The 27,341-nt window shown below is 36.8% G+C and overlaps 1 protein-coding gene and 1 non-coding gene across 3 annotated transcripts in view; both read left to right on the top strand.

Annotated features, from left to right (window-relative positions):
* Window positions 1–16,003, top strand: part of NGLY1 (N-glycanase 1) — a 59,653-nt gene extending 43,650 nt beyond the window's left edge. The window contains exons 8-12 of one of the 2 annotated variants that reach the window (XM_049766056.1): window positions 267–377; window positions 2,901–3,065; window positions 6,401–6,586; window positions 14,786–14,963; window positions 15,333–16,003. In XM_049766056.1, the coding sequence (XP_049622013.1) occupies window positions 267–377; window positions 2,901–3,065; window positions 6,401–6,586; window positions 14,786–14,963; window positions 15,333–15,508 (816 nt within the window). In that variant the 3' untranslated portion in view covers window positions 15,509–16,003. The remainder of the gene's footprint in view (window positions 1–266; window positions 378–2,900; window positions 3,066–6,400; window positions 6,587–14,785; window positions 14,964–15,332) is intronic. The other variant, XM_049766057.1, reaches the window with a different exon arrangement.
* Window positions 16,004–21,168: 5,165 nt separating this feature from the next.
* Window positions 21,169–21,301, top strand: LOC125998463 (small nucleolar RNA SNORA51). Its single transcript, XR_007492030.1, has one exon. It is a non-coding gene; the product is annotated as a small nucleolar RNA SNORA51 (small nucleolar RNA).
* The last annotated feature ends 6,040 nt before the right edge of the window (window positions 21,302–27,341 follow it).

Here is a 27,341-nt window from a genome sequence, read left to right on the forward strand (position 1 = left end):
ATGGGTTACCCCTGGCTATGCGCTCAGAAATCACTCCTGGCTTGGGGGACCATATGGGACGCCCAGGGATTGAACTGCGGTCCATCCTAGACTAACATGCTCAAGGCAGATGCCTCACGGCTTGCGCCACTGCTCTGGCCCCTAAATTTTAAAATTTTAAGCAAATAAGTAACATTTTAAGAATTGTAAGATTATATAAATACATTCTAGGTAGCAAATTAAGGTTGATGGTTATAATCTTGTTAAATTTACCTTCTGAATTTGAGGTGGTTGATGTCACTTGGAGATATTCGTGTAAACATGAAGAAGTAATCTCCAGAAGAACTGAAGTTAAGGAGGATATACTTCGAGAAACTATTAATGGACTTAATAGGCAGGTATGAGTTGGGCACTTTTCAACTGTGAGAGGTCACTTAAATTTTTCTATATAGATAAATAAGTAAGAATAGCCACCTTTAGCCCAGTGAAAATTTCAAACTAATAACATTGTTTTAAAACAAGTTTTTTTTTATTTTATTGAGGTATTTTTATTTATAACACTATTACTGATAGTTTCATGCATCTATCCTTTTACCACTCCCACTGCCAGGGCACTCACTTCCCTCCAGTGATGTCCTGAAGGCCTTCCGCACTGCTACCTCCCCCCACCCCCCAAGATCAATTCTGTTGACCAGCTCCCTAGTTCTTGTTTCCTTTGGCAATCTTTAAATCCCACATATGAGAGAAATGATTCTGTGTCTATCCTTTTCTTCTGACTGTCTTCACTCAGCGTGATATCCCCTAGTTCATCCATGTAGTGGCACATTGCATGACTTAGTCATTTATTAAGATTGTATAGTATTTCATTGTGTATATGTGTCACAACTTCTTGATCCATTCATCTGTATTGGACATTTGGATTATTTCCATATACTGGCAATTGTAGTAAGCATTGTAATGAATATAAATGTGCATATATCCTTTCTAATTAATGTTTTTGTGCCTTATGGGTAGAAAGAAGTGGTATAGTGGGTCATATGGGAACTCTTGTTTGTGTTTTAATTTTATTAAAGCACTGTAAGTTACAAAGTTATTCATAGTTGAGTTTCAGTCAGGCACTGTTCCAGCATCAATCCCACCACTAGTGTCAGCTCTCTATCAGTGTCCCCAATTTCCCTTCCTTCCCTACCTAGACCCCACCCACTAGCCTGCCATCTTGTTGAGTTTGGTTGTTAACATTTGGGTCTTAGGATTTTGGTGTTTTGACTCTCTGGTTTAGATATTTAGCTCTGTCCTTCCATAATGCCGCTGATGCATCAGAATCCCCTGTAAGTTGTATGGGAGTTCTATTTACTTTTTTGATGAGTCCCCCCTATTGCTTTTCACAGAGATTGAACTAGATAACATTCCCACCAACAATGAAGGAAGGCTCCCTTCTCACCACAACCCTGCTAACAATAGCTATTTGCCGATTTTTTAATATGTTTCATTCTCACTGGTGTGAAATTATATCTTATTGTTTTGACTTGCATACCCCGATCATAAGTGACACTGAGCACTTTTTCATATGCCTTTTGACTATCAAATTGTTTCCATGAGGGAAAAGTCTTCTTCTCTCTCTCCATTTTTAGATGGAGAAAAAGATTTTTAATAGGTGTCTGTTTACTAAACAAATGAATGACAATATTGGTCATGATGTATTTTTTAATTGACTTAACACATCTTAAAGTTAAAAGAAACAGGGCCAGAGAGATAGCGCAGCAGTAGGGTTTGTCTTGCAAACTTAGAATGGGCCTGTTATACTGGCAGGCCAGGAGGCAAAGAGTAGTGGTATAGGATGCATTATTGGGAACATTGATGGAGGAGGTCGACAACTGGTGATGGGAATGGCCCTGATTCACTATATATCTGAAATCCAACTATGAAGGAATTTGTAAATCACAGTGGTTTCAAAAAAGTTTTAAAAAAAAAGATTTCTAGTGAGGTTTTATTTGTAATTTACATTTTTAATCTATTTATTATGCCTTATATGTAACCCTTCCTTAAATTCTAGAATGTTTCTAGAGACCCTCACCTTGGAAAACTCTGAGTTCTAGTTTAGTTATTTCTCAGCACCATGATTTTGCTAAAAATTATATTTTTAGTACATTGGCTTCAGTTTTGTGCTTGGCTTCTTGGGCTTTGGTCTCATGCCACTCTGTGGGACTAGGTGCAGCAGCTTTGGTTTATCTCAACTGCTTTCTTTCTTTGGGCTCTGCTATTCAGTTCTGATTATCCTGGGTAGTTTTCATTGCATTCAAATAGTTGTTTTTATATGAGTGTATGTTTTCTCTTGCTTTTCTAGCTTTTCTTAATAGTTGGTCTGCCAGTTTATCACAGGCAGGAATGGAACTTGCTACCTATCTCCATTTTTTTTTAAACATAGGCTTTATTCAGATTGATTCAACTTTATTTTTCATTTCTATATTTTGCTATTCTTTTTCTTTTTTTTTTTTTTTTTTTGGCTTTTTTTGGGGGGCCACACCCGGCAGTGCTCAGGGGTTACTCCTGGTTGTCTGCTCAGAAATAGCTCCTGGCAGGCACGGGGGACCATATGGGACACTGGGATTCGAACCAATCACCTTAGGTCCTGGATCGGCTGCTTGCAAGGCAAACGCTGCTGTGCTATCTCTTCGAGCCCTACCTATCTCCATTTTTTAATCTCCTAGAGCCTTGGATAAGGAAATTAAATGGTTTCTTAAGATAAAATTTTGCATTTTTCACAATGTTTTTATTTTCCAAATGATTAGATATGTAAAAATAAAGTTAGTTATGTCTTGAAGTTCCGCTTAGACTACAAATGTTTTAATTATAGTCTTACATGGAGATGAACCTCTACATTCCCGTAATATTAGTGTCTCTTTAAAATTATAAATTTGCAGAGGCAAATATCTTTGCCAGAAAACCGAAGAAAAGAACTTCTTCAGAGGATAATCGTGGAGCTTGTTGAATTTATATCTCCCAAAACCCCTAAACCTGGAGAACTTGGTGGAAGAATATCCGGGTCAGTGGCTTGGAGAGTAGCCCGAGGTGAAATGGGTCTAGAGGTACTTAATTCATTACAGCCTGATAATTTTCTCACTGTTTATTGTGTTTCTTTTTATAGACAAAAATGCACTGGCTTTGACCTTTAGTTTACTTTTCAGAGTAATTTACTCGAAATGTCAACATTTGAAGAGAACCAATAACATGATTGACATTAGTATTATTGAAAAATTAGTAAAGCATTTTGAAATGGAATTTTTTTTTTGGGGGGGGGGTCCACCTGACAGTACTCAGGGATTACTCTTAGCTCTGAGACCTGAGATTTATTGTGAAGGAGCTTAGGTGACAGGGATCTTTTTTTGGGGGGAAGGGGGCACACCCAGTGATGCTCAGGGGTTACTCCTGGATATGGGCTCAGAAATCGCTCCTGGCTAGAGGTCTGTCCTGGGTCAGCCGTGTGCAAGGCAGACAGCCTACTGCTGCACCATCTCTCTGGCCCCAGTGACAGCAATTATTAAACCCAAGTCAGCTGTGTGCAAGGCAAGCACCTTCCTTACATGCTGTGCTATCGCTCTTGCCCCATGAAGTGGAATTCTTTGTTCTTACATAAAATTTTACAAGTTAACTTTTGCTGAAATAGGAGTCTAAAAATGCACAGATTACAAATGTGAATCCTAACAAATCTTGACAAACCAGAATGCTAACTAGTGTACTGGCATTCCTAAACAACCATGAGTTCCCTTCCCAATATTGCCCTCTCCACCTAAGGCAACCATTATGCTGGTTTTTGAAAATGCTTTAAGGGAAAATATCCCATCACCGTATCAATATCAGATAGTTCCAAGGCAAGATACAAATATCTCTTTTTAAAAATTTGTCATTATTCCACTTCTTCTTTTATAAAGGAATATTCTAAAGGGGCTGAGTTATTTCCAATCAATTTGATTTCCTTTATAATGATCCTATCATTTTTAGCAAGCAGTTGGAAGTGTCAGTTTAACCACATAGAATTACAAGATCTAAATTCAACAGATAATTCAAATCACTGCTGATGCAATGCAGTTTACAAGTATAAATCTAAATGAAGCCAATTTAAAAGAGCTAATTTAATTCACAGCTGTGTCCAATTTAAAACATGGATATTATTTAGGTCTTCATTTCTTTTTTCTTTTTATGGATGGGTGTGCTTCCTTTTACATGGCATATAAGTTGATTACATTTTGAAAATAATGAATTGGGTCATATACCAGATTGTTTTCCCTTTTGAAACTATTTTTTAAATTCTCAATTACCGCAGATCATATTAGAGCTATGGATTTTAAAAATTATGTTTCTCTTTAGAAATAGATGTTTTGTTTCTCAAATTGAAAAATATCAGTCCTAAAGTTTACTAAATAAGACCTTGAATTAATTTTGACAAATATTGGTTATATCATTTCAGAAAGAAAAATTATGATCTTAAATTTAAAAGATTATAGTGGCTGTTACTTTAAATGTTTATTTTTACTTTATTTATATCAATGCTCTGAAATACATTTAAGAAAAGAAGAATTGAGAACTGCTGTTACATACTTGTACAGTTTCTAAAACATAATAATTTGATTTTTTCTTGCCTTACTATCTTTGTAAACATTAATAATTAGAAACTGTTAGAACAGTTAGAAACAGAAACATTCACAGTTTCTACTAGGGTATGAGTTCCTTTTTTCATATATATGTATATAAGGTCATTCAAAATTCTGACATACACTCATATATTCCTATATAACATCTCTTAGGTCTAAGATGTTTTATTTTCTATTTACTGGCTCTGTACATTTTTAAGTTTTGACATTAATACCTAGTACCTGATGTTTAACAAAAAATATGCATTACATTACATACTTTACTGGTTGACTAGTAAGTACTATAGGACGTTGACATAAACTAAACTCACGCAGGGGTCTCAAACTCAATTTACCTGTGGGCCACAGGAGGCAAAGTCGGGGTGATCCTTGAGTGCAAAGTCAGTAGTAAACCTTGAACATTGTGGGGGTATGACCCAAACAACTAAAACAAAACAAAACAAAAAAAGATTCCTCTAGGGCAGGGCCACAATATGTTGTATGGAGGGCCGTTTGCAGCCCGAGTTTGAGACCCCTAATAACTGTTCTCAACCGTGGATGATTTTTTTTCCCCAGGCTACATTTGGCAGTGCTTAGAGGTAATTCGATTGTCAAAATTGAGAGAGGATGCCACTGGCATCTAATGGGCAGCGACTTTAGATACTCCTAACCAGCCTATAGCAGCCCTCTACCATAAGGAATCTTCGGGCCAAAATACTCTTTTCTAAGAGAGGGAATAGTCATTAGACAACAACCATGTGTCTGTTGTCCACAATGACACAAGATAAATATGGATTCAAAAGTGATTTGGGAGGAGGACTATTTACAATAGAACAAAAGGATTTCTTTTGTATTAAAATGCAAGATTTGGCTGGAGCGGTGGCACAAGTGGAAGGGCCTTTGCCTTGCATGCGGCTAACCTAGGACAGACCGCAGTTCGATCCCCCAGTATCCCATATGATTCCCTAAGCCAGGAGTAACCCCTGAGTGTCACTAGGTGTGGCCCATAAAGCAAGATTTGCCTGGAACTTTAAGATAAAAGATGAGAATATTTTATAGTAATTTTAGCTCTGTAGGATTATTTCAGATATAGTCCTAGGAACTCTTCTTGTCTAGAGAATCAGGAAAGGAGACTGATGTGAATTTAATTGAGTCCTAAAAGAGTATAATTTAGTAATAGTGAGTAAAAAGGATAGTATTCCAGACAGAACATCATGTGGAGAGTTTAGAAAAAGAAAAGGGGAAGTAACATGGTAGAAGACATAGCAATAAAAAAGAAGAGTAAACTGAAATCTGGTTGGACAAATCACAAAGGATCTTGTTAGGTTGGTTAAAACTTTATTCAGAGGTGATGTGCAGTGGAAAGTCAGTAATCAGCAAGATGGCAGCCCTATTTAATATTTGAGAAGTCACTTCGGATCAAAATTGTACTAAGTGGTAGAACACATACTTTGCTCTGAGGCAATACCACCAGTACCCAAAGCAAAAATCACTTACTGCTGTGTGAATCATAAATGTAAGAGATTAGCATTAAAAGCTGGTAGTCAGTTTTAGGAATTGGTGGCATTGATGCAAGTCTAAGGTAGTTTTTATTCATTATCTATGTTTGGTGTATAGCAGCATGATAAATCATCTTAAACCTATAAAATACTTTCTGAACTTTTTAATAGCATCAGTATTTTTTTATTTTCAAGTTGAAGGAATCTTTTACCACTATACATAGAAGTTTCTCCTTTATATATAATAGTATATCTTCCATTATGTTGAAAAACTAATTGTGCTTTCTTTTTAAGAGAAAAGAAATCCTGTTTATCCCCTCTGAAAATGAGAAGATTTCTAAACAGCTCCACCTTTGTTACAATATTGTGAAAGATCATTATGTTCGCATTTCAAATAATAATGAAACCATTTCTGGATGGGAGAATGGTGTGTGGAAAATGGAATCCATATTCAGAAAAGTTGAAACAGACTGGAACATGGTAATTGAATGCATGAAATAGTTTAAAACCTTTGTATTGCTTAAACACATAAAGGTCAAATTCATTTTTTAGTTCTGTAGGGTATAAAATATAATATGGGGGCTGAAGAGATAGGATGGAGGTTGTCTTGCACACAGCGAACCCCAGTTCATTTCTGGTACCACCTATGATCTCCCAAGCACCACCAGGAGCTGTCTTCGAGCACAGAGCTAGGAACAAACCCTGAGCACTGTCAGATATGTCTCCACCACACTCCCCCCCAAATAAAAAGTTTTAAAATAATTTTTAACTTAAAACTAAGCTCCTATGTATTTAAATTTCTGCAATAATTCTTTCTGTTTGGGGGCCAAACTTACCGATGCTGAGGGCTTACTCCTGGCACTGAGGTTAGAGATCACTCCTGGAGTTGCTATGGGGAACATATGGAAGGCCAAGGATTGAACTCGAATCAGTTGCATGCCAAGCAAGCAAGCACCGTACTATCCCATACTATCCGTCAGCCCTTGTATTAATTCTGGAATTTAATAAAAACAAATCAAGACTTCCAGTGGATCATCGACAGCTCATTAGAAATTTCATGCCTTGATAACCATTGTTTCCCAGTGTGAGTCATATTATCACCTAGGGATGCTGGAGCATTCCTAAGTCCTGGTAACATCTGGAGTGCCAGTGAGGTTGAGGGGACTGGCCCTTCCAGTTAGCTTAAAGATGATTCATTTCCAGGGGGATACTAAATGACATTTTTTTCTGAAAACGGTGGTAGATCAAATAAGTTTAGGGACCTCTGATGAATCTTTTTTTTTTCTTTTAATCAAAGAGACTAAGTTTTATTCTTTTATGGGGATATATAATCAGGTATATACTAATTCTTGTGACTTTTTGCAAAAGTATGTGAAGTAGAACATTATTTAATTCCTTTACAGATAATTATTGATTTGTCTTCAAGGACTCTAGGGGTATATAACAGATTTAATTCAGTTTCAAAAGCTAACCATCTTACGTTTTGGTAAGAATATGGTTGGTTAAGGAGGCTGGAGAGGTACAGTGGGGAAGGCACTTAACTTGGGTGCAGTGACCCAAGTTTGAGCCCCAGTACCTGAGCCTGTGAGGAGTAGATTCCTGAGCACAGAGCCTGGATTAAGCCATGAAGCCCTGAGCACAGCAGGGTGTGGCCCAAAAACCAAAAACAAAAATAAGAATATGAATGATTGAGCAACAGTTAATTGTTTCTTCTCTGTATTAATTTTTCCTTCTTTGTATCCTTAAAAATAAGGTCACAGTAGTCCACTCACAAATTTTCATTTGTCACATGTCATAAGAAGCTTTGCTTTTCTGATACCTTTAGATGTACACCGGAAATCAATTTAAAACAGCACGTCATGTTTTGAATGATCAGTGTTCAGTCTACCATACTGTTTTATGTATTTTCTTAGGAATCAATTTATAGAAAGCGCTTTTAAATGCCACAGGCCATCGACAGGAGGGCATATGGGTAAATTAGAAAGATTAAAAAAGTGAGCTACATGTTAACAGCTTTTCATGTCTGTCGGCATCTACCGTGTGCTTAGACTAGACAAACAGAACAAAAATTAAGATAAGGCTTGTTTTTTTCTAACCATAAAGTTTGTTCTAAACTTAAGTTGGTGTCTTAAACCAAGAATAACTTGCAGGGTTTTAAAAAATTGTAGATACAGACATTTCTAGTCGTTAAAGGAGGGAATAAAAAAGAAATCATTTGGAATGTAAAAATATGTTGTCTGGTTGTGTAGTTGCTGAGAGAGGATGAATAACTTAGCCAAAATTTCCTGTGAACAGAAAATAGCTAGACTAGGTTATTCATCTAAGTAATAGTCTGTGCTGAGCTTTCTTCATAACCAGCAATATTTGTGGAGAGAACAATAATTCACTATAGCTGATGGGATATGCTGAGAAATAAATCTCTTCAATGGTAGGTTTTTTTCCCCCTTTATCTTACTAGTTCATTTGTCCAAATTATTAGTTTGAAGCGTTCTTATCACATGAACATTTACTCCATCCCTGTTGTGTCAGGCGTTCTGAGCTACCTTGATAAAAATGGGGTTTTTGCCCTCACAATCTAACAAGGGGAATTGGAGCATAAACAGCCGTCTTTTAACCACGATGTAGCATGCTATAATAAGGATATCAACACATTGCTATGGAAACACCGAGGAGGGAGTAATTAGCTCTGGCTGTGGGAGTTGGGCAAAGCTCTACCAGGCAGGCGACATTAGAGCTGGACCCTGAAGGATGAGTAGGTGTTCACAAGACGAGGGAACAGCAGGGAAAATCATGGAGTGTACACGTCATGTTTTGAGATCCTTAAATAGAACACTGTGGCCAGAAAGAGGGTGTATTGTATGAGAAGGATTTAAGTAATGGAAATGAGATGTGAAGGCCTATAAATGAAAAACAGGCCCCGATTCGAGACAAGTTTATATGCCTTCTTAGGCTTTCACAAAGGGTATCAGTTTTTACAGTAAAAGAATCTATTTCTGGATACAGTGTTTAGGACCAATTAAAAAAATACTAGCCTCTTAACTGCTCTTACATATTATTCTTCCTAAATCAGTATTTGAGTTCTGTCGCCAATTAGACATTCTTTGTTAGAATATTTCCCATACTTACCTCTCAGTAATCTCCAGCCTCAAAGCATGAGAGGTCATTTGCAACCTGCTGTAAGATGTTTACAGCAGGTTCTTCTTACCCTCTCAAAGTGGGGAAAGAGAATAAAGGAACACAAAACACTTCTCAGGAGCACAAAGACGTACTAGATCTCATTAGCAAATAGAGCAATTCCTTTCACTGACTGAATGAAACATGAAAAGCTAGATCAGAAAGACAAGTATACTTTTTAGGAGGCAAGTGATAGCACTTTGATAAAAGTGATGTTAATAGCTTCCTCACTAATCTCCCTGCACTTGCCTTGGTCCCTTTCAAAGATAGGCTTTCTTCATGCTGTTGCCAGAAAACATTTTCAAAACCTCAATCATTCATGAGTGCTTAAATAAGGTACAGCTCAACTCGCTGCCTAGGGTGACCTGGGTCCTGGCTGTGCACCTAGAGATACCTTCTTGCCTCTGTCAATCCTGCACTGCTTTTCTTTTTTCACGAAACCACCTTGACTTTACTTGTAGTAGATGAACTTATCTTTAGAACTTGGTGTAAGCTTGCTCCCTTCATTGTCAGTTCACTGAATCCATTTTCCCATTTTATTGACTCATTTGTGACATGCATGCCATTTGAGCAACAAATATATACGCAAGTATCTTTTGATAGATTGTAAGCATTTCCCAGACTTGCCTTTTTCTGCTCACTCTTTTTGCTCTTGATACTTGTGTGTCTAGTTTAATGTTAAACAAACTTTTAGTAAAGATTGGTAAATATAAGAATGACTGAGTATATATTGTGGAAATTCTGCATGTTCATAAGGTTCTGTTTTTATTCAGACTATCTTTTTCCTTGTTTCTGGTAGCTTTCAGGGGTTACTTCTGGCTCTGTACTCAGAAATCACTCCCGGCAGACTCGGGTTACCATATGGTATGCTGGGGATCAAATCCAGTTTGGCCATGTGCAAGGAAAATGCCCTACTCTTCGAGCTATTGCTTTGGCCCCTGATATAAATCATATTTAGTACTTTTGGTACATGCCAAGTTAAAAACTGATTTTAGTCATTCAACCAACATGTGTGGTACCAGATTTTGTTGTTTTGTTTGGGGACCACAACCAGCAGTGCTCAGGGCTTTTGGTTCTTTACTCAGGGATCACTTCTGGCAGAGCCCAGGAGGGATATTGGAATGCTAAGGATCGAACCTGTGTGAACCACATGGAAGGCAAGTGCCATTCCTACTGTACTGTTGTTCTTCCCCATTGTCAGATATTTTGTTGGCAGTTAGAATATTTGTTGAAATTAACAAGCAAGCATTGGGGCCAGAAAGATAGCACAACGGCAGGGAGTTTACCTTGCTCGCAGCCAACCAAGGACGGACCCGGGTTCGATGGTCCCCTGACCCCACCAGGAGTGAATTCTGAGCACAGAGCCAGGAGTAACCACTGATGACTGCTGGCTCTTCCCCCCTACCCCCAAAAAAAGTTCATACAAAAGTCATCTCCAATTGAACTCAGGACTTCTACTGACCTGGATAATTTCAGCCCCTCTGGTGGGAGGACAGTATTTGGTAAACACTGAATCCTAAATAAGCATTTCATTACTATGCTATGTAAACCTTAAAAGTACTTAGTTCACTCATGTAGTTAAATAGGAAGTATAAAAATGTTCAGAGCAAACAAAGATAGAAGAGGTGCCAACAGACACTGTTGTGGACCGAGTGAGCATGCTCCCAAGTCCTAATATCAAACTGGCACCTGGTTGGCCCAATAAGAGCGGCTCTGGCTCCCCAAGTGCTGCTTTGAAGACAAAAGCGAAACAAAATAAAAAGATTCAAATATTTTATGTGCAAATATAATATGTTCTTTTATAAATATAAAACCACTATGTATGTGTCATCAATAGCTGTGTATTTACTGGGCTAGGGGCTGGATGTGACAGGTAAGGCATTTGCTTTGCATGTGACCGAATTTGGGACAAACCGAGGTTTGACCCCTGGCATCCCATATGGTCCCCCTAGTCTGCCAGGAGTGATTTCTGAGCACAGAGCAAGGAGTAAGCCGCCAGCTGTGGCCCAAAAAACAAAAATAGCAACTGAAGGTGAGCGTAAACTAGTGTAAGTGTGTAAGTGAAAGACGTGGACCAAATGTTTTGAGTTAATGATGAAGTTCCAGAAAAATATGGGTCTTTATCTAATACCAGGGGACCAAAGACTAGTGGAAAAGTCATTATCCTTTCTGTAACTGAGTCAGAAAAGGCCCTATGAAAGAGAAAGGACTTAGTGGGCATTTGGTGGAAGAAGCTGATAGATTTGTTTTAGTGCAGGGACAGGATATTGAAGTGAAGAAATGTGCTCTGAGACATGTAGAAAAAAAGCTAAGACTTACAAAATAAAATGGAAAACAAAGCTCTGAGATGAGAAACAACTGGTGCATTCAGGAAAAAGTAGGGAATATGGGAGGAAATTGTATAAATAATTAGCAGAACTAAGCAGTTGTCCGGTTTCAGAGACCTTGATAGGCAATTATGTAATAATAGTAGAATGAAAGAACTCTGGCAAGGGAAAGGATGTGGTCTCATCAGTGATCCAGAGACAATACCACAGGCTGCAAATAGAATATATCTAAAGGACAGAACAGAGATATTTAAATAGTGGGAATTGTCGGTGATCTGTGTTTGATGCTTTGAAAGAAGGGGATAACAAAAAATAAGATTCATGAGCAATGCCAGTTCACCAGTATTGAATTAAAATCTATTGAAATACAACTGCTGTTGGATATCTGTAGGAATGACTGACTGGGGGTGTCTTTTGTGTGTTATTCTTAGAGTAAATCTTTGCCACCTAAGTAGAAGAAAAATGTTATGAGCTTATTAAAGAGCAGATTCAAAGAGTGGAGTACAAACTGAAACTCCAAGAAACCATAGTAGGGCACATACCAACCTCACATGTAGTGAGTGATCTTTAAGAAAACGTTTTGAGATCTTCTGGATATATAGCAAACTGGTGCTTGTTCTCTGTATTTAAAATAGTGTTTACAACTGTAACACAAAAGACAAGTTTCATGTGTATGCATGGTAAGTTGTATAACTTACAGCTTTCAACCACAAATGCTTTGGTTTTGTTCTGATCCTCCGCTTGTAGACCCTTATGATCTCTCTAGAAACTATGTAGATCTTGGACACGGGGCTATTTGTGGGAGAAAGCATTTGTGTATTTGAGTGTGCAGAAGAGTGTCTGACTTTGGATTCTACTGTCACTTCTAAAGTAGGATAGCCACAATCAGCTATTTCTCTGACAAGTTATAAAACTAGACACGAATATCTGCATACAGTAAGTCACACTTATTTGGGGAGGATGTTGTGGACTTGAGCTAACTGGCATTGTTCCAGGATTTACTCCTGGTGATACTTAGGGAACCCTGTGGGATGTTGGGAATAAAACCTGGGTTGGCTGCATGCAAGGCAAATGCTTTACCCATTGCTATGTCTTTTCTGACCCCAGGCTTATATTTTATATGCAACTTTGGGTGGGTATTTGTATTTGAAACTGCTGAGCTTTGAAAACATACAAGGTAGAGCAAGAAGTATATATTAGAATTAGAATTAGAATTTTGTCTTTGAAAGATTTCCCTCTAGTTCTTTAGTTTCTTCCAATAACCCTCTGATAACTCAATTTCCTAAGTAATTCCTTTGACCAGCCTTTCCTTCGAAGGAGTAAGTTTTAAATGCCTCAATGCCTAGTCATTTAGGATAGGTACTATTAATGACTTCCATAGAGTACTGGTGTAGGTCTGAACTCTGGTTTTCCTTCTATATAGTTAGATGAAGGCTGCATACTCATCATAAGATATTTTGGTGAGGTTTCCTGCCTTGAATTTAAGCAAATAGTGCTATATATCTCACAGTGCCATACATCTCAGTTTGTCATTTGGAGAAGTTGTTATCCATGCCTTGTTTGAAGAATTCAAATAATTTATCTTGAGTGATTGTTTAGCTTTATAATCTATAGTTCATTCTAAAATCTCTTACTATATTTCCTGATGTATTTTACCTGGAAGAAAAGATAGTTTGCCAACTATAAATAGAATGCTAGCAGTGATTTTTTTTACTTGATGACTAGAATAGTTTATAATATATGCACTTATATTTTATATGGTACTTAAGACCATGTCCTAAGAAAATATTTAGTATTTAATAAAAATACTATCCTTATACAGATCGAGAACAGGTTACTCCAGGGTATGATTTGGATTAAGCAGGTACGCATCTGAAGTGATATAGTTACATTTAATAAAATTACCTTGATGAGACAAAGTAGAAGGAGATTTGTGAGGAACATCAAAGCAAAAGAAGTGGAGTTTTACGCAAGAGTAGACACTGTTGTTTAGGCCAAGCAAATGATGTGGAAATCCCTGATGGGCTCAGGGTAGAGCTGCTGGGCCTTTGCAGCATTGAACCCTATGAATACTGCTTAGAACCTTCTCACCTACACTACACACACACACACACACACACACACACACACACAGAATAAAACAATCTTTATAAGATATTAATTAGACGATTCTGGAAATAAATGTAAAATGTCAGATGAGATAAATTATTTCAAAGAAATACATAGATTATGATGAGAGCTTGAGTCAGTACCAGGTTCTTGGGTGGCATGGGTGAACAGGATCGTCTTAAACTGCGGTCATGGTTTTCATGTTAACATTTTAAGAGTTTTGTGGTAAACAGACTCAACTAGCCAAGTAATCCTTCATGCCAACATTTTAAGAGTGTAAATGAATCAGAGGATATGAGATGGAAGTAGCCAGTGTGAACTTGGAGGCCTTAAAGAAACCCAAAAACGTAAACAAAAAGAACTAAATTGTTTTACTTAGCAATGACATGGACATTTTCTCAATAGAGGGTCTGTCCTGTCGCCCTATGAAGACTTACCTGAAAATCCAAACTTAGAGTTGATAAATTAGGGAATACATTGTATTTTAAAAAATTCTCTATAAAGTTTAAGTGGTACATTTTCATAATGTTAGTATTGCTATTTGAGGTTACCTATCTGGGGTATCTATTCAAGTAAAATTTTTTTCTAAGACTCAATGCTTAAATTGAGTTGTGACCCCAATGGGGTCATATCACTGAATATGGGGGTTATTTTTAAATGTATTATTAGCAAATATTGGGTTTGTTTTTCTGCTTTCAATATTTGCATACCCAGGATCATGTCAAGATTTCTCAAGTAAAAAGTGGTTGCAAATGGAATAAATTTAAGAGTCCTTGCTCTGAGACAAATAGACTGTAGGAAAAACTACTAACAAAATTTAAAATGTTACCAATAAAATTTTTGATTGCTGGGCCAGAGAGATAGTACAGTGCTTAATGTGCTTTCTGGCACCACTCTGGTCCCTTAAGAATTGCCAGATGTAGCCCAAAAAATTAAAAACAAAAACCTTTAAGTATTGAAAACTGTTGGATTTTAGAACACATTGATATTTTGATATTTATTACCCTTTGACTCTATGTTTTCTGCATTATGACTCCTGATCATCTTTTTCTCCCCTCCTACTTTGTAGGTGTATTTAGCCCGAAAGGAAGGATCATCTTATGCATATATTTCCTGGAAGTTTGAGTGTGGGTTAGTTGGCTTGAAAGTGGATAGCATTTCCATTAAAACAAGTAGCCAAACCTTTCAGACTGGAACTATACTGTGGAAAATGCGCTCTAATTCAGCACAAGTAGAACTAACAGGAGGTAAGAATTTTACTGAAAATTATTGCGAGTATATTTAGTATTGGAGAAGCATTCTGCTTATTAGGGAACATAGATTTGAGTTTTTATTCTCAAAACTTATTTGTATGCTTGCAGTAAAAGCACTTTAAAGTCCATTCTATGAAGACTGTAGAGATAGTACAGCAGGTACAGTAGGCACACAGCAAGCATATTATTTTCTGGGCATACTATATGATCCCCTGAGTTTGTCAGGAATAATTGTTGAGTACTGCTGGGTGTCGTTCCCACCCCCCGAAGAAAAAGTAGCTAAGTCTGTAAAATATATTTCAAACTTTTTATTTCTTGAATTAACAAAAACAAAGTGTTAATTTTTTTTTTCTCTCCCAACAGATAAAACTCTTCACTCATACCCTGATTTTTCTGGTGCCACTGAAGTTACTTTGGAAGCAGAATTAAGCAAAGGAGATGGTGGTGTTGCATGGCAACATACCCAGCTGTTTAGACAAAGCTTAAGTGACCCGGAAGAAAAATGTTTGGAGATAATTATAAAATTCAGTGATCTTTGAGAAAATAAACATTATCGAAAAATTGGCAATAATCAAGGCCTTACCGTGGCCTAAAGTAGTTTGTTGGTTCAGTGCATGCTTAGGTGGCGATTTATTACCCTCTGCTAGCATATTTCTTTTGCTAGCTCTCCATCATGTAACCCTCATGAAAATATATCTTTGTACTATGCACCATAAAGAAACCGTGAATTAAAAGCTTCCTTCCTTATGCGCGATTATGAAGTCTTGCTGCTCCAAATGTGATTTCAAATCTAAAAACTGACTTAGTTTTGAAAGTAAATAAAGGTGTTCATGATCAGATGCTATTCATGATTAGGAGAAAGTTCTGAGCTAATAACAGTTGACTTTTGGGATCAACCATTTCCTTATGAGTAAATTTCTAAGATTTTAATTCTTAATAAAGTTGAAAGGATCTTTTAAGTTATATAGTGCACAAAGTTTTTATTATTGTAAATATGGAGGCATTTAAGAAATAAAATGTATTATTTTGCCTTATTTTTTTAGTGGTTACTTGGGTAAACAAGAATCTTTAATAATGAAACCATACATTGAACACTGTGTAGAGGGGCCTAAGCAATAGGTAGGGCTCTTGCCTTGCTGTCTACTCTGGTTTACCATCTATGGTTTCCTAAGTGCAGAGCTAGGAGTAACCCCCTGGACACCACCAGGTGTGCCCTTGCCCCCATTAAAAACTACTTAGATAAGAATCATGAAAAGATTTAACATTGACCATGTAAATGTCGAGATATGTCACAAATTCATAATATGTGGACACCAGAAAAAATGCTTTCCTTTTTTGAGTTTTGAGTATTTTTATCTACCTCATTGACTAAAAGACCTGTTCTTGTCTTTGAAATTATCTACTTAGACAGTGTTTCAGATCACCATTTTTGTGTGTGTGCCATTTATCCTCTTCAGTTAAATTTAGTGAACTAAGGATTTGTATGCGAAAGCATTGTGCTTTTTGCGTAGCGTTGTAAAGGATACATACAGTGGTGCAAAGATGCAGTTCCTTTAAATGTCTTTGTGAATTCTTACTAATGCCAAGTGAATTCTTACTAATTCTCAGAAATTCTACCCTGGGAAGTCAGCATACCATTTAGATACATTGTAAAAATGTTTACTAAGAAGCAGAAAATAAAGTTATTTCTGCTAGGTTTTGAATCTTGGTCAAACTGATAAGGATCACTTTCTTCCTCAAATGCTACATTTCAAATAGAGTAGTTTGTGCATCTGATGGTATTCAGTAACTATGTCTTGAAAGTTTTCTAGAATTCTCACTCGAGTTGTTCATTGCATTGGATTTTGCATTGCATTGGATATTGGCCAAATGCATTCCATTGGAGAGACTTGGCTTTTTTTGTGTTTCAAAGTGTCTGATTTTGGTACAGTGGGTATTTCAATGATTAAGTGATGCAACCTCTTGATCTGCATGAGAAAACCTGGAGAACTTCAGTTTTATAAAGATGGTAATGAAAATGTGAGAGTTCATCTGAATGTACTTTATCTGTGAAAAGAATTTTTTTTAATTTCTGGTTTAGCTTTCAACAGGAGAAAGATGATAATAGAAATCAAATGTCCTGTGTTTTTCAAAATTAAACTGTTGAAGAGAAAAAGTAGTTGCACTTTTTTTCTTAAATACATCTCATGAGGGTTTTAATCCTGGGGATTTCTGAAAAATGGGACTAGAATTTTTTTTCTTGTACATAAAATTTAGGAAATAGTACAGAAGACGTAACAAAACAAGTCTCTGTAATGTATTTAGCTAAGTGACCATAAACCAGTAAGACAATAATTTAGGCAAAGAGTAGCCAATATTACAAGCCCTTCAGTAAACTGGCACCACTAATATTAGGGTGCTATGAATATAGTTGACATTTAAAACCTTCTTGCTTAAAGGCACATTATTTTGGCTAAAGAACAAATACCAATAGAAACCAATTGCATAATTGGTCTTCAGTAGGAAGCTTGCTTGTTGGGGGAGGGCCGATGGTGGCTGGGAATAAATTAGGAAAGGAAACACTAGGACAATTGGGGGAGAATAAAGTGCCTGTGATACCTTTTGGCTCATGAAAAAATATTCCACATGAATTGTCAGGGAGATGCAAATCAAAACAACAATGAAATATGTTACACCACAGAGACTGGCACACATCACAAAGAATAACCAGTGCTAGTGTGGGTGCAGGGGGGGAAAAAGAGACTCATTCACTGCTGGTGGGAATGTAGACTTATCCAGTCTTTCATGGATATTGCACCAAAAAAAAAAAAAAACCCAACAAACTAGAAATTGAGCTTCCATATGATCCAGTAATATCACTCAAATGGATATACCCTAGGAACCCAAACACAACACAGAAAAAAAAAAAAAAAAAAAAAAAAAAAAAAAAAAAAAACCTTTGTGCTCTGATGTTCGTCACAGCACTGTTTCCAATAGCCAAAATCTGGAAAGAGCCAAAGTACCCAAAAACATGAGTGGCTAAAGAATCCGTGGTACACCTACTATGCAGCTATTAGGAAAAATGAAGTCATGAAAATTTGCTTATACATGGATTGGTGTGGAGAGTATTATGCTGAGTGAAATGAGTCAGAGGGAGAGGGATAGACAGAATAATCTATCTCATTTGTGGGATATAAGAAGAAAGTAAAAGTAAATAGTATCCAGAGACAATAGAGATGTGGTCAGAGGAACAGTCAATGGTAGGAAGCTTTCCACAAATAGTGGAGCCAAACAGTATGGTAGTGAAGGAACTACTATGACAGAATGAACTGATCACTCTGGCCAAGAACCAAGTGCTGAACAAAGATAAAGTGAGATCCATGGTACCTACCTCTTCATTGATAGTGCAAACCACAGTATAGAGAGTGGGGGAGATTGGGAGGGAAAGGGTACATTGGTGGTGAGAAATGTTAATGGGTGAAGGGTGGTGTCCTTTGTAAGGCTGAAAGTCAATCATGAACAGCTTTGTAACCACTATGTTTAAATAAAAGGGGAAAAGTGTTCGCAGCAGTAGACTGGGACGGGAGGAAAACTAGGAACATTGGTGGAGGGTCATGGACACTTTTAAAGAGATTGATGTTGACACACTGTATGCCTGAAACTCGATCATAAATACCTTTGTAACCTTAAATCATGGTGGTTCAATTAAAATTGTAAAGTAAGTGCCAAGGCATTGAGCGAATAACTTCATCAAGTTCTCGAAACATGCTTTGATTAATTAGCTCCCCATTACCATTGTTCATTACTTAGAAAGGATGTGTGGGCCAGAGAGAGATTATTAGCAGGTAAAGCACTTACCTGGCATACAAACTGACCCAAGTTGGATCCCTGGTAGTACACATGGTCTTCTGAGCATCACCAAGTTTGGGCAAACACCCTCCTAAGGCAAACAAAAACAAGGGTAAAGGATTTCTGCCATGGTTTTAAATGAGATCACGTAATGATGAATTTTACATTCTCTTGCAGGTTTTTGTTTTGTTTCTCTTTGTTTATTTGGTTAGTACTTGCTGAAAATCACTTCCTCAAGATAAACAAAAAGGTACACTTTGATCACTTCACAAGAAAAGAAGTGCCTTCGATTAAGAGAGGGCTAGTGAGGGGACAGAGCGAGCGGTAGGGCATTTGCTATGCACACTGCTGACCTAGGGGAGACCTGGGTTCGATCCCCTGCATCCCATATAGCCCCCTGGGTCTGCCAGGAGCGATTTCTGAGCCCAGAGCCAGGAGTAACCACTGAGTGCTGCTGGGTGTGACCCAAACCCAAAATAAAGAACAAGAGAGAGAGGGGACTAGTGAACAATAGATCAGACTTTTTTCGGTGGTGTTGTTAGTGATGATTTAGCCCAGATTCACATTTTTCTTTAAGAAATTCAAGACCAGAGAAATGAAATTACCTGTCCAAATAATGAAGAAATGATGTAGACAAGATTGATTTTTATGTCTTTCCTTCAGTTTCAGGATAATAGAATTAGAGTCATTTGTGGGTTGCCAATTTTGGTAGATTTTCCAAAATACTGATATATCAAACAGGAATGTTCAAGTTGTGATCATAAAAATTGGTATTAGAGCCAATGATTTTTCCAACGACAGTAAAGCTTTTGTGGGGCTTCAGTGTGACAATGTTACACATAAGGGAAACGTTTAGCTGAGCCTAACTTACAGTTGTGCTTCCTTTGAGACAAAACTTGTATTCCCTTTATGAGTATTCAGAGAACCATAAGCCCCCTGAATCAGCTCCAGAGCTGAAACCCTATTGTAAGCATTTACTGTAATACCTGTAGCATTAATGCAAAATATTCCTGTTTTTCTAATATTATAAAAATCAAAGAGTATGTAAATAGATGGCAAAGTTTTATTTATTCATTTATACCCATTTTGCTTATAAAAATGGAGATAGGACAGATAGCACAGATAGCACATGCTGCCTTGCATGCAGCCTACCTGGGTTAAGCTCATGACACCTCAGAGATCCCCAAACCTGACCATGAGTAATCCTTGATCACTACCAAGTGTAGCCCAAACCAAACAAAAAGCTTCACAGATATTTGAGTTTGTCACGACCCTGAAGAAATGTAGTGTTTTATTTATGCATATTTTAGTCAAGTTTAATTGTTTCATATTACACAAGATTATTTGACATGTTGGATAGCTTTGGAGAACGTTGTCTTTGAGTTTTCAGGGACTTAGAATCTATGAGTTATTTTACATTATACAAATTATTTCTGTTATAAAATGAAGTAGGGGTGTAAGGGGACCTATATATAATGGTAGAGGTACACTCATTTTGATGGTGAATGTGGTGTAGCAACACTGTCTGCCTGAAATATTTCTACTAACAGCATTGTATGCATTGCTGGTGCATTGAATTATAATGTGCCTATATGTATCATACATTACATGTATAATGTACATATGTATAATACTATGTGTATAATAAAAAGGTCTTATATTAAAGAATTGGAGAAAATTGAATGGTTTGTAAATATCCAGGTTGCAGTTATGAAGCAATCTTTGTAAAGTAACTAGACCCTTCATAGCATTCAGTTTTAGACGGCTGCCTTTGGGATCATGTTTGTCTCCAGAAATATCCTGCTTAATTAACTTGTTAATATTCAGATCTTTAAAAGTCAACAGAAGTACAAAGAATGACAGGTCAAAACTCAGTAGACTCTCCCAATTCAAAAGATAAACATATCCCTGTGGTGAGCTTCATGTCAGGAGCTGGACCCTCCAGTCCTCCTCTATTTTGTCTCTGAGAATCATTACACAAATGTTATTCATTTTTCTCAAAACCCATAAATGAGGACGATCATTCTGTGTTTATCTCCCTCTGACTTATTTCACTTAGCATAATAGATTCCTTATACATCCATGTATAGGAAAATTTCATGAAGCTCACCACAGGGATCGTTTAGTGCAGTCACAGAAATAATTACACTGAGAACTATCATAACAAAATGTGACTGAATGAGGGAAGTAGAAAGCCTGTCTAAGAGTACAGGCCAGTGTGGGGTGGGGAGGAAGGACACTTGGGATATTGGTCATGGGAATGTTGCACTGGAGAAGAAATATATATCTATATGTGTGTGTATGTGTGTATGTGTGTGTATATATATATATATTAAAAAATCAAAAAAAAAGAAAAGAAAAGAAAAAATAAGGCCTCCCAATGCTTACCACAGGCTGTGTTCTTTACACTGACTATATAGAAAGAAGAGGTACAGTAAATGCACCCCATATACACCTTAACAAAGGCCCTTTGCCTGGTCTGTATTGTGAATTGGGGGACAAAATAAAAAAAAAAGTTGAACATATTAACATTCTATTTCATTTGTTTCAGCTAATGGAAACTAAAGTGGCACTTAAAAGGTTGAAGTCTCCTGTGGACTCTCTTAACCCCAATTCACATTTCCTATCCAGAGGCAGCTACAGTCAGGATTGTGGGGTTATTTCTCGATTTATATATTACATATAAATGTTTAATAGTATACAACATATTTAATAGTTCAAAATATTACAATATAGTGTTATGGATAATAATACCCAACAATTTGCTTTATTCTATAGTTTTTTGTGTCCTGTTGATACAGATGTTATCTGCTACATAGATTTTCCCATTAATACTCTCTCAGTTTATTTTTCTCCATTACAATCTGATGGATTATTTGATTTTTCACAAAGTGCATTAGAAGTAATTATTATCATTAAAAACCAGCTATTTATAGCTCTGTATGAGTGAGTGCATATTTCTAAAAGATATTCCTAGAAATAGAAGTGCTGACTCATCGACTAGATATGTTTTCAAATTTATTGCCAACTATGCAAGAGGCTCAGTGCCAATTTAAAGTGAAACTTACTCAAATTCCTTCTCAACATCCTAACTGACAGTCTTACTAAAGTATGGTTTATAAGAAGTATATTATTGCTTTATTTTGTATTTTTCTGATTGCTAATGAGTTTGATTATCCTTTCACATTTATTGATCTTTCAGATTCCCTTTTCCATGATTCTAGAGATATTTCCTCCCCTTTATGTTGGGTTCTTTGTTATTTTCTTACTGATATTTAATTTTCACAGATACTTTTGTCTGATTATATTCCCTCCATATGTGATTTATCTTTTTTTGTTTATGTTTTTGACCACACCCAGTGATGCTCAGAGTTACTCCCAGCTATGTGCTCAGAAATCACTCCTGGCTCCGGGGACCATATGAGATGCCAGGGATCAAACCCAGGTCCATCCTGGGCAGCCTCATGCAAGGCAGAAGCCCTACCTCTGTGCTATTGCTCTGGCCCCATGATTTAGCTTTTTTTAATTTGCTAAATGGTCTTTAAAAGTCACAACACAAAATAAGTAATATTCTTTATGAGATCTGTTTAGAAAGATGACAATTTATAATGTCTTACAAGCAAACTAGACTTACAAGGCAAAGACTTGGGGATGGGGGGGGAGAAAGGGCAGTATCTGATAAGAAATAAAGAATGGTGTGTTAAATTTCTGTGTTCTTGAAATATGACACTGAAATACCAATTGTGATGGCAGCATGCTTATAATTTGAAGAATATTTAAGTATCGAAAGAATTGCTTGAAAATGAAAGCATTTGCATGCTGAATTCTTTGGTAAAAAAAGAGAGACTGCGATGTGAAATGTTATGTCATTCCTTGCAGATGTAAAAGACTGAAAAAGAAATGAAGAACTTTGATCTTAACTTAATAATTATGAAGCCATCAAAGCTCTTCTTGTAAACTTAAACTTGAAACAGATCAAATACTTAAGGAGAATGAAGGCAGAAGTTTGTAAAAATGAATAAGGAAGCAATTGAATTTCAAAAATTTACGGATGAAGAAGTAAGTGCTGTAATTTAAAATGGATTCAATTACTCTCAGATAAGAGAGTGTTAGCATTGAATGGTTGTGAAATCAAGTCACGTCTTTTCCACTAAGGAAAATAGAACATTTTAATAATATCCTATCCGCATAAAAATTCAGGAGTTGTAAGAAAGATAATGTAAATCTAAGTACCAATCTTTCTTTACCCAGATGTATGAGTGTATCCACTCGGATGTCACAAAGTTCCTGTTCTGCTTCAGTCCCCACGGAGAGCAGCTTCCTTCTTGTTCTCATTCCACTTCTATAGATGCTTCCAAGCCATTGGACTAATAGACTCACTCTGTTCTTGAAAAAGATGTAAAACGGGGCGGGCGAGGTGGCGCTAGAGGTAAGGTGTCTGGCTTGCAAGCGCTAGCCAAGGAAGGACCGGGGTGTGGTTCCCCCCAAGCCAGGGGCTATTTCTGAGTGTTTGGCCTGGAGTAACCCCTGAGCATCAAACGGGTGTGGCCTGAAAAACAAAACAAAACAAAACAAAACAAAAAAAGATGTAAAACAAGTTGTGAAAAGCCATGGATACACCTGCTGAAAGCTGGCAAACAGAGGAGAGTGCAAGCCAAGTCTCCACCTTGTCGAAGCCATGGCTGCTGCACTTATCACACACAAATACTGCTTTTATAATGCACCTGGTTCACTCATCTATGGTTCTCTTCAGAAACATCATCATGATCAAGACTCCAGGTATGCTGTTTTTGGGGGCTGACGTCACCAGTCATTTTTTTGTGCAGACACCCTGCACTCCCCACCACCACCACCACAGCTACTGCTTTGTCCTACTTCCAGAAGCCCTGGCAGCCAAGTATCAGCAATAGTCCTTGGAATTCCTGGACGGCATTGCTGCAAATCAATATTTTAAATACTGCTCTCCCCGTAGGAATGTGCCGATTTAGACATCAACATATATCTGAAGCCACTTAATGTTGAAAAACAGAAGAAGTAGCCAAATGATTAGCTAGCAACAAGGGCTTACTAAAACTTCTGACAATGATGATGAATTTCCCAATTACCTGGAAACAAATGTATTATGATAAATTATGTTTGCTATGTGATACATGATCTTTCAATAAGGCCGTTTATATTTTAAAAAAGGATAATTCTATGCCAGTCCCTGGATGCACTCAGAAGCTATATGAATGCCTAGTTAACAAATAGCCAGGCCTATTAAGACACAGAACTCCCACAATACATGTCAGTGGAGAAAAGGAAATACTCTATATTTGACTCCACTTTCCACATGTAAATCATTATATTTTGAGGGAGAAACATTTCATGTTGTGAGTCTGAGTTATTTTCTTGACTTAATGCAGTATTGTTGCTTAAGCCTTGTTTTCTATTCATAGTAATTTTTCTTTCATTCACTGCAGGAGCTGCCTAAGGATTAAATGATGCTATTTATGAAATAATACTTTGGGATGTATACAATGGGATATATAAATAGAAATGAGAATAAAATAAATTATGTGCTGTATATGCAAAAAAGCTCTGCTGCTTTCCTGGAAAATGGTAATGCTTAAAACATGACATGGTCTTCAGGCACTATCTCCAGAGTGAGGACAGAATCATGCAGCAATTTCTTGCAAGTGCCAAATATTCAGAGGCTTCTATTACAGATGAGACTTTACTAATGGAGGTAGTATTGCTTTTTTCACTTACATCATTAAGTCTTAACTGATCTTTTAATTGATCCTTTTAATTATGTGCGTGTGTGTATTTCTGCTTTCTTAGCTCAAGGCAAACCAAATTTACCTCTTAAAGGGAGAGATGAAAGAGAAAGAAAAATGCCGTTTTCCAGGAACTGAGTGATATTTTTCGTATCTTTTCAACTCTCTGCTGCTAACATTTTACCTCTTCACTTTTCTGAAGACACAGAAACTGTGACCTGTTCTTTTTATTACATCTCCTATTCTCTACTATAACAACTGAGGTGATACATACTGATGCCCCACTGAACTACATTTCAGTCAACTATGAGCAAATTGATTGACAATTGGTTGTGGGTTACATACTGTTGACACATCTATATATAAACTTATGCTTTGAGGGGCATGCACCATCAATTTCCATCTCTCACTGGCAGCATGAATAACTTAGGCTATGGATTTTTCACAATTCCTTAAACCAAATGTAAGCATCACTCTTGCTTTCACACTGATTATATTTCCCTCAATCTAGAACCCAAAGCACCTTTTCTAATTGCCACCTCCACCCTATCCTAATCTCCATAGAAAGCTCTTTTCTCTCTCTGTTGTACAGTGATGCTATTGGTGGCCCCACTTTGAAGGACCAGGTAGTAATGAATCAAGCACCAAATAGAAGATTGCAGTAAAATTTCTTGCTTATTAGCCCACTTTTCTACCTTGACCAAACATCCTCTTTTGTCTTGGTATCATTTTTATCTTGTCATTTCTAATGGAATCACATTATGAAACTGTTGTACAGTTTAAGTGAATTCCTTTTGAGTTTGTGTTATTGTACAAGTTGTGGAGAAAATTCAACCTTTAAAGAGGGTAGCGGGAAATTAGACTTCATATAAAGCCTTATCGACTCTTGGATAAAATAGTTGCGCACTCAGGTTATCATGATAAATCCCTGCCCTTGAAGACCTTCATCAAGATGGTATGTCGTGGCCACTCTCGTTTAACTTCATTTCCCTTCATAATTTTGCTTCCTTTGAACATTATTTTTGGAAATTTGCAGTTTTTATTATTTTCAAATGTGTAGCTAGACCTAGAGAGCCCTTGGAGAAAATTAAGAGCACACAGTAACACTCCAATTTGAATTAAAGACAATAAAAGTTTTCCTTCCTTTTCCTCTTTATTCTCAAAATATTTTCAAATTTTGACAAAGATGATGATGATGACATAATATACTTCATTAAAGAAAAACTAAAACACATAAGTTAATGTCTAAGACTACTTACAATTCTTCTGCTCAGAGATACTCACTGATAAGATTTTGGCATTCTGGAGCTGTTTTGCTTTTTGCCAAGCTTTTGAAATGACAGGTAAGTGACTAGAACAGATGAATTAGGGCTTGAGCAATACTGCAATAACTAGGGTGCTTACCTTGCATGTGGATAACCTAGGTTCAATTCTTGGCACTCATCCCAAGCACCCCATATGGTCCCCCAATTCTCCCTAGGAGTAATCTCTGAATACAGAGCCAAGAGTTCTGAGCAGAAGAGGGTGTGACTCAAAAAGAAAAAAAAAGATAACAGAGAAAGTAGTCATTTAAAGAAATAAAACACTGGTGAAGAGGGGTGTTCTTTTTTATAACCAAAACCCAACCACAAACATGTTTGTAATCATGGTGCTTAAATAAAGATATTTAAAAAAAATACTTGGGGCCAGAAGCCCAGTGCAGGGGTAAAAAACCTAGCCTTATATAGAATCTTATTTGTTTCTCAGCACTGGTATGGTCCCCAACCTAGGAGTACTAGGGGTGACCCCTGAGAGCTTGGTGGATAAATGTAAGTCTGATGTTTCTGAAGCTGCAGTCTGTTTACAAAGAACATACATACATGTGAGCTCTGATCTCAAGAATTGCGACCGACATTGAGTGAAGATCCTGGCCTCTCTATGAGCTGTTTTAAAGATAATTGCAAGTTGTGATTAATGTAGCTTTGTGTAAGACATATGCAGCCTTCAGTCTCCTGATCAGTTGTCAACACAGACTAAGGTTGAGCAACTAAGGTTGACTGAATATTCATATGACATAAGTAATATTAACTGCAGAGGATAGTAATATAAATATAGAATTAAGTCTCAGCTTTCTGTAATTGATTTCATACTTGCCTAGAATTAATTAAAAGTAACTATATATATATATATATATCATATATCATGATACATGTAAGAAATTGCCCCTTTCAAACAAATTAGTGCATAATATAGTAGGCATGATTGGGAAGAAATTGCATATATTTAGCTTTTATAACCATCCTAATTAATGCAGCAACCATTTAGATGAGTAACCATCAAAATTAAAGTTATTTACCACCAAAGCCCAATTGATTTCCTTTTCCACCATTCCCATTTCTAGTAATAAAATCACTGATTTTCATGAAACTATCAAGTTCCACATCTTGTATTTTTTAATTTCTTTCTATCTTACACTCATTTCATTCTAATCCCACAACATGATCCAAGCCCTCATTTCTGATTTTTGTGCCTCTGCAATCACCACCAGCATATCTTTTTTAACTAGTCACAGTGGGCAAGAAAGATAATATAGCAGGTAAGAATCTTGCCTTGAGCATGGCTGATCAAAAAATCCCTTATACACAATGGAATATTATGCAGTCATCAGGAGAAATGAAGTCATGAAATTTTCCTATACATGAATGTACAGTGAAATAAGTCAGAGGGAGAGAGAGACACACAGAATAGTCTCACTCATGTGTTTTAAGAAAAAATAAAGACATTATTGTAATAATGCCCAGAGACA

The sequence above is a fragment of the Suncus etruscus genome, chromosome 20, assembly GCF_024139225.1.
Source record: "Suncus etruscus isolate mSunEtr1 chromosome 20, mSunEtr1.pri.cur, whole genome shotgun sequence".
In the NCBI taxonomy this organism is placed as follows: domain Eukaryota; kingdom Metazoa; phylum Chordata; class Mammalia; order Eulipotyphla; family Soricidae; genus Suncus; species Suncus etruscus.